At 36.0% G+C, this 8,203-nt stretch overlaps 1 protein-coding gene across 1 annotated transcript; it reads right to left on the bottom strand.

Moving 5' to 3' along the window:
• Positions 1-255: 255 nt before the first annotated feature.
• Positions 256-3,862, bottom strand: LOC138701008 (uncharacterized). The gene is made up of 2 exons (XM_069827488.1): positions 3,431-3,862; positions 256-1,226 (listed from the first exon to the last, which is right to left on the bottom strand). Exons 1-2 carry the CDS (start codon positions 3,736-3,738, stop codon positions 332-334), a joined length of 1,203 nt encoding a protein of 400 aa, XP_069683589.1. The 5' UTR covers positions 3,739-3,862; the 3' UTR covers positions 256-331.
• Between the last annotated feature and the right edge of the window lie 4,341 nt (positions 3,863-8,203).

The raw sequence follows: 8,203 nt of genomic DNA, 5'->3' as shown, positions 1-8,203 counted from the left end.
TTTTCAAGAATTTTAAATGGAAAATCTAGAAAATGCACAAGTTAACACATAGATGCCATTAAGTTTCTACCAGCAAACTTTCCATAAAAAATGTTCCATCGTAAAACACTACAAAACGCTAAATTCCAACAGTATTATGAAATGCTAGGTTCAACTTTAAAGTGCTTAATTTTTTTATACGAAGTTGCTAAAATCTACCATCTCTACTCATAATGAAATAAAATTATCAAAATAAACAAGCACTCTGAGAAAATCAGATTGGTAGTCACTTCTACCACGATTCCAAAAAAAATTAAATCAAGAAGAGAGCCTGGAACTCCCTATGAAAGACTTAAGTTACTATATCTGAACTGGGTTCTGACTCTGGAACTGAAGTCAAACTGAAGAACTTCTTATATGTATCTCTGACATGGCATGCAGCACCTTGCGAATTGCACCCTCGCCTGGGTATTTGTTTCAAATTGAGCTGTCCTTTGTATGGTGTTGCCTCAGTACTTGAGTGAACATCCTCCTCTTGAAGAAAATTATGCAGAATGCATGTAGTTAAAATGAGTGTGTCAAGATTCTCAGGCTTTGATTTTAATACTCTTCTGTAGACCTGAAACCTGTCTGCAAGGAGTCGGAAAGCATTCTCAGTCACTTGTCGAGCATGGCTTAACTTGTTGTTGAAGGTCTTCTTTGGAATATCGTCAGCAGCCTGAGGGGCTGGATAAGGTCTCATTAGGTACGTTTTCATTGGAAAACTTTCGTCCCCTAGAATTACATACGGAGCTCGTAGATTGCTCCCAGGAAGTTCGTTCTTTGTAGGAATGTTAAGAGATCCACTTTCCAATGCTTTTCCCATGTTAGAACTTGACAAGATCCCACTTGTCTTCCCATAGGCGCCAATATCAACTGAGACGAATCTGTAGTGGGCATCAACTAAAGCAAGAAGAACAACAGAGAACTTTCTTGTGTAGCTGTTAGATGGAGCCCCTCTGCTGGCATGGACTTCTATTTCCACTTGCTTTCCTTGTAGCGCACCAAGACAATTGGGGAAGTTCCAGAGCCTCCAAAAGTCTGCAGCTATTCTCTTCCAGTCCTCTTCTTTTGGTACTGGAATTGTTTCGTCTTTCATTTTTCTTATGATCACACTACACACCTCTTTTATGATGCAGTGTGTTGTGGAACGTCCAAGACAGTAACTGGAAGCTATTGTTCTGAAGGAATCTCCAGTTCCCAAAAACCTGTGAGAGAGAGAGAAAAAAAGAAAACATCAATTCTGGAATACTTATTTTCATTTGCATACATTAAATTGAGCAATAATTTGAGATTAAAGATGTTTTAACTTGTTGCTACCATATATTTAAACAAAACTAGAGAAAACCCAACTTATTTTAAGAGAAAACTACATATAACAGTCTTGAAAAGGACTGCACACAGATTATTTGAGCAAATAAACACTTTAATTGGCCACTTCGTCAGTTGACTTGAGTTTTTGGACATACACACACACACACACTTATTCATACTTTCCATTTATGTACAGGATGAGTGATGTTGCAGATCATACGATACCGGTAGGCAGGCCTGTGTCTAAATATTGAAAATAACCTATGCTAATATCACCTATTCAAATAATTTTCAGTGGATCTTGTAATATACCGTATATATTATGTATCTGACTGATGGCTACAGACCTGCAAAGAATTTGAGATGGTGGCATTGTGACCTCGCCCACTCCACTAATATTACTATGTAAATGTCACATCCAAAACTCTTACCATAACAGCGGTTGTTTCCACTCCTAATTATCTTCGGAAAACGTATTATGTCTTTCGCGTGTTAAATTTTATATTACCTTGTTAACATGTTTCGCCTGCTATTGACCATCTTCAGAACTGGTTGTTGTTGGTCTTGGCGCCTTTTGTTTTGTTTCCTGTGGGGGTGTGTTTGTGTAGTGTAATATGGAGTCAAAGAGTGTGTGTGTTCTGAAATTGACGTGTGTTGAGAATTTCATTTGGATGTGTTTTTGGTGTTTGTATATTTCGTATTGTTCTAGTGTGTTTAGTTTCTGGCTTTTTGGTTGGATGTGTAGAATTTCCATATCTGTGTTGATGTCTCTGTATGAGTGGTTAGCATTTGTGACGTGTTCTGCATATGTGGAAGTGTTTTGTAATTTTGTTATGGCTGTGATGTGTTCTTTGTAACGTGTTTGAAATGATCTGCCTGCCTGTCTATCCTATGTAGAAGTTGTTGCAGGTGTCACATTTGAGTTTGTATACACCTGTATGATTGTATTTGTTTGTTTGTGTGTTGAGATGTTTTTGTAGAGTATTATTTGTTGTGTATGCGATGTTGTAATTTAATTTCTTGAATGAGGTTGCAATCTTGTGTGTGTTTTTGTTTTCGTATGTTAGTGTGATGTATTTTTTATTTGCTTGTGTTTGTGTTGTATTCTTATGTTTTTGTGATTATGTTTTGTCTTTCGTATTATGTTGTCTATTATGTTGGGGTTGTATCCGTTTTCTGTGCTATGTATTTGATTGTGTTTAGCTCTTCTTTGTAATCATGTTGGTTCATTGGTATGTTGAGTAGTCTGTGTACCATTGTTCGGAATGCAGCTTGTTTGTGTTGTGTTGGGTGATTGGATGTGTTGTGTATATATGTTGTTGTGGGTTTTCTGTAGACTTTGAATGTGTGTTTGTTGTCGACTTTTGTTATTGTGATGTCTAGAAAATTTATGGATTTGTTGTTTTCAATTTCTAATGTGTAGTGTAGCTTTGAGTGTATTTTGTTTATGTATTGATGCAGGTTTTGGATCTGTCTTTTGTTTCCTTTTTATAGTATTAGTATGTCATCTACGTATCTGTGCAAATATATGATTATGTCTGCGTGTTTGTTGTCTTTGTTTAGTATGTATGTCTGTTATATGTGGTGTATGAATATTTCTGGTAGTATGCTGAAAATGTGTGATCCCACGGGTAGGCCTTCGGTTTGAGTGTAATATTTGTTATTGTACGTGAAGTAGACTAATTTTGTTTTGTGATGATGTCTGTGATGTGGATGATTTCTTTAATGTGTTCTTGTGGTGTGTTGTTTTTGAGCATTTGCTCTAGTATATGTAGTATGGGTATGTTTGTGTATAAGTTAATTATGTCGAAAGTTGTTAATGTTAACAAGGTAATATAAAATTTAACACGTGAAAGACACACAATACGTTTTCCGAAGTGATATAGTGTTAAAAGTTGTGTAATCAAGATGCCTAATTATCTCCATCAGGACCGTAGGCTATATTCCAGTCACAGTATTGGCTATAGTTTTGACACTTTTTGTTCAATCTTGGGATACTATATGGCATTATGGTGTGATTTTTGACATCACTCATTCTACACATGCCATACATGTGAAAAAGGGTAGGTATGAGAATTGAGAAACAAAGGATCCTTACCTTAAACAAACTGCCAATTTCTCTCTCGGAGTAATTGCTTCTCGAAAACAAGTATCCACCTTCTTGATATCATTCTGTATTCTAGCAAGTAAAGTCTCGAATTTATTGATTGGCATATGGAAGTATTGATAAAATCTTGTTTCGTCGTCTATCAGTTCTTTAAAAAGTGTAAAATACTCTCCCACATCCTTACGATTTCGATTAACCCATTTTCTCTTTGGTGTTTTACGTTTCCTAACTTTAGACTCATCTTCGTCAAGAAGTAAAGCTATTGCTGCCAAATCCTTTATGCTAAGTTTACCAAACATTAAGAACTTGACTATGTGAATACCATATCTTTAAAGTAATAATACGCTCTTGTCACACACCCGGTACACTAATAAGTTGGGCAGTGTCGACACGGTTGCCTGATCTTCCACCCGATTACATTGTTTTGCCTTTGCTCAATAACATCAATACAGATCAGGTAGAGATCATCAAGGCGCTATGGAATCACCATGAAACAGAATTTCTTATTGTTGGTTGAATTGCGTGAACTGTGTGAATTTATAAGTGTAGTTTGTTGGAAACCTGAAGCCCCTTGGATTCTGCAATAAAACGAATATGTACTGTTGTTTCTAGTGCCCATTTTTGCTGACAGTTTTATCCTTGGAGAGTTCCTACCATAAATTCGTGTTTGAACAAGGCACGGTACAGCGAATGCTCGAAACTCTCATTGACCTGTCCCTAGGTGTAATGTGTGAAGCTTTATAGGCCTACTTTGTTAAGAAACTCATTCGACTGTATTAAGAATTGGTTTTCAAAGAATACTGTACTGTAGTATCTATAGAGGATTCCAGGTTAAGAAAGAAAAACAATGATTTTATGCCCTTGCCTAGTATAGAAGGTTCGAATTCCACGTTTACCACCGGCAAGCCATAGATTTAATTACAATGGAAATTTAGTCCGCCGGCTTTCTTTGTGTTCTGAGTCAGCTATCGCGGCGCGATTAAGACATAGATAGACGTACTTGTCACGTCTACCCTATTCTCATAGCATTCTTAGATATTACTTTAGACTACGTACGTTACATACATTGTGGCAACATCTATTCCGTGTGTTCCGTTAGAATAACTAAAGCAATACGCTGTTCTTTCCACCTTACCGCATTTAGCTTCAAGCCTGTCTTGCCTTTGATTTTAGATGCTAATGTGGAATTCGAATAAACTATAGCCTACACTGTAGAAGCACTGGGTAGATAGGCGTTTCTATGACAACTGTCATTTGGTGGAATAGCCCTGTATGTCCAATGCTTTTTTCTTAACATAGAATGCTCTATAGGAATTTCGAGTGACTATTCCGATTTGCCAATGTAACCGAAACAGTAACAATAAATTACAAATGAGAAACAAGAACATAATGAGTTGTCCTTGCCGTAGTCCTCGCCATATTCATGTTCTCTCTCTCTCTCTCTCTCTCTCATTTATTACATTTCTGGCCATTGCTAGTGTTTATAGTGTATGCGTACATTTAAAGCAAGACAAGTCGTAGTCAAGAAAAATAAGTGTAGAAAGAAGAGAGAATTAGGATATGAACATGAAGTGTAAATTTGCTATTTACTAATTGAATCGGAATATTGAGAAACCCACAAGTCTAGAAAACTTTTTTAGGAGATACAAAAATATCTCAGGTCCTAGATTTGTGCTCATATTATTTTTTTCTTAACGCTTTAGCTAAAATGAATGTTGATGGGAATATGTGGGGTTTCTTTTCATAATGAGGCTACATGTTTAGAATACGAAATCATATAAAACTCAATTTCGTAAAAAAAATGGACATGTGGGGTTTCTCAATATTATAATTGAATTATTCGTGTCCTTTCCAGTTTTATTACTTTTTTGTCTCATCAAGTCATCACTGAGCTCTCTTAATACGTATAGAGTTCAATGGTTATCATCACCACCTTCGACAAAGGACCGTACAATACAAGACAGGTTAGGACTAAGTTGTGTGTTATAACTACCGTATCAAATTTATTGTTTCAATAATTTCTGTATATAGAGGTATTATTTTTTCTTGGTATTTAAAGGAGTAAGTAACTACTGTACATTTCATGAAATGATAAAATATCCGTACTTGGATAGTTGCTAGTCATATGTCTGAATGCTCCTTTATTCATCATATTTCTACCGCCAGGAGTGCAAAAGGAGTTTTTTTTTTATTCACCGCAAGGGGTGCAAGAAGCGTCTACTATAATCAAATGAGCGAGTTTGAATTTTTTTTATTAGGGAATATGTCCTTCATGAAAACAGTTTCTTATTTTTATACAAATATTTTCTCTGGACAAATAATAGAACAATATAAATGGTACCCATAAAAATTAATCAACACTTAAACCGATACCATACCGTATTAAGATAAAATAATTACATTTAAACAATACACTCTTTTGACTCTGATGGACGCTTCTTGCGCCCCCGGTGCTTGAAAATAGATAGGCATTAAAACATTTCTTGTGCTCCCGCCTGATTGTAAAAAAAAAAAAAAAAAAAAAAAAAAAAAAAGACAAACATTGCAATGCGCAAGTGAGCACCGGGAGGACGAAGTGCCTTGTATTCAAACATTATCCGTAATAGTTTTCTGAGGGCTGCATTATTACTTCTAATAGGCCCCGAATTTGAGTTAATGTGACCTTTTTTTATTGCTGAAACTCAGAGACAGTCTGTGCGAAAATTCCTGTTTCTCTAGATGAATTTATATCGGAGAAAATAATACTTCGCATGAGGAATGTTTCAAAACGCATTTCGTTGATGTGAGACGTGCAAACAGTAGTTGGTAATCATTTCGAGCTTGTGAACAACAGGTACGCTTGCTTTTGGTATTACCCACTTTTTTACTTTTAACTAAGTATGACAGTTGATTTACAATAATTATCGAAAGTTTATTCCTCGCTGTAAGGAGGGTGGCTAATGGTGTTTTTATTCAAGTTTATCTTTTTGTGAGTTAATTTATTTCGACTTATGTAATAGTGAAACTGAGTGTCAGACCAAGATTTCTTAGTAAAATTTATTGGATTATGTATCTAGCATACCATTTTAGGTAAACTTACTGGTATCATGCCGGTAATGGAAACAATAGTGATAATTAGGCCTTGATTTATTGTGTAACCTAGGCCTATATTTTCACTCAGTTTAGTCGTTGAGCACTTTTTTACGCAGATTGAAATGAATACTGTCAAAGTTGAAAGGGACTCTGCACTGGATCATGATTCTGTTAGTTTTATGGAGGAATATGTTCACATAGAACTGCCATTACTGGTATGGTACCTCCTAAAGCATGAATCAGTAAGTTGTTCTTTATACTTAGCCTAAATATTTATTAATATTAATATGAGAGGAGAAAAATTAATATTAATATTAGAAGAGAAAAATTCGCTTCGGCATCGGGGATCGAACCCGGGTACTTGGTTCTACGTACCAAGTGCTCTCACCATTGAGCTACGCCGAAGTTCAATCCACAGCATCGGATCTAACCCCTCTCGTCCAGTGTTTTCCCTTTGTGGCCTGACTCCAATTTGGGCATATATGTTGACATTTTATATTAAGTCAACTGCCATTATGCAAAAAGCGCACTCAGTTGAGTGACTTTGTGGCGAATAATCTTTACGTAGATTCTAAATATTTATGCATAAACTTACATTCCTGACTTTTATGTTAAACGTGCCATTATAGCACTCCTTTATCGTGTTCGCGTAATTTTTATGTAGAAAATTACGTTGTCGAGTTGTCCATTGTGTACCAGAAATTCACCTTACAGATGGACAGTTGGGGAAAACCTCTGAAAAATCCGAAGTGGGATTCGAAACTACGCTCGTTGCTTGTAGTTTCAGATCACGGCGATGACTAAAATTTAATTAGGAGATAGGTAGGCTGCAGTGTCATACACCTATATAAGTAAGATCCGGTAACTTTAGAGCAAAGCTAAAAAGTAGTTTGACACTGCATAAACCTTAAATTTTTTTTTCTTTTTTTTTATTCATTTTAAGTAACACTTGATTAAAACTATGAAACTTTCTGGAGTTAAAACGTTAAAAGTGTTAACAATTTTTGAAAAGCTAATGTACCTTTATGACAGGCGGGCCCCGTTTGTGGTGTCATCTTCAGCGTCCTTCGAACTAATGCTCCAGTTGATCTTGATTTCCAGCATTTGATTTCATCAGTGGTGGTGATCATACTCATTGATATGAAAATGAGCTGACTGTTTTGCATCTATTTCTGATACAAATTTATAATTTTGTCTCAGAACTAGGAGTTCACATTCAGCATGGAAAGTCTCCAACTTAACAACAAGTGTTACATTAGGATCTCCTATATAACTTTTGAACAAATAAACACATCGAATGAAAAGTATACCACCGTGTAGACAAACGAATTCTGTAACTGTAAATATCCACACAAAACTGGTTAGACTGTCAAGGCTAAAATACGGGCGGGGAAAAACATGCCTCGAAAACTGCGTTCTGGTGGCCATTTTATGCACATAACTGTGCGAGATCTGAATCGATCGGTATGTTTAATGTGTTGCTCAATCGAGCGCGACGAAATAGACTAAATAAAGGCGAAAAAAGTGTTCAACTTTTAAAAAGTAGTGAAAATTTGTGAACTTTCAATTTGTCTCTAATTCCAAATATTGAGCAAATACAAAAGTGGAGACGAACACAACAGGAGGAAAAGTGCATTCTAAGACGAATCAAACAAACCCAAGGCTACAACTGTAGCATACAAGAGACAGCAG

Source organism: Periplaneta americana, chromosome 6 (assembly GCF_040183065.1).
Source record: "Periplaneta americana isolate PAMFEO1 chromosome 6, P.americana_PAMFEO1_priV1, whole genome shotgun sequence".
NCBI lineage: Eukaryota > Metazoa > Arthropoda > Insecta > Blattodea > Blattidae > Periplaneta > Periplaneta americana.
The sequence above is the reverse complement of the archived record's forward strand: the minus strand, read 5'-3'. Positions and strand labels throughout refer to the sequence as shown.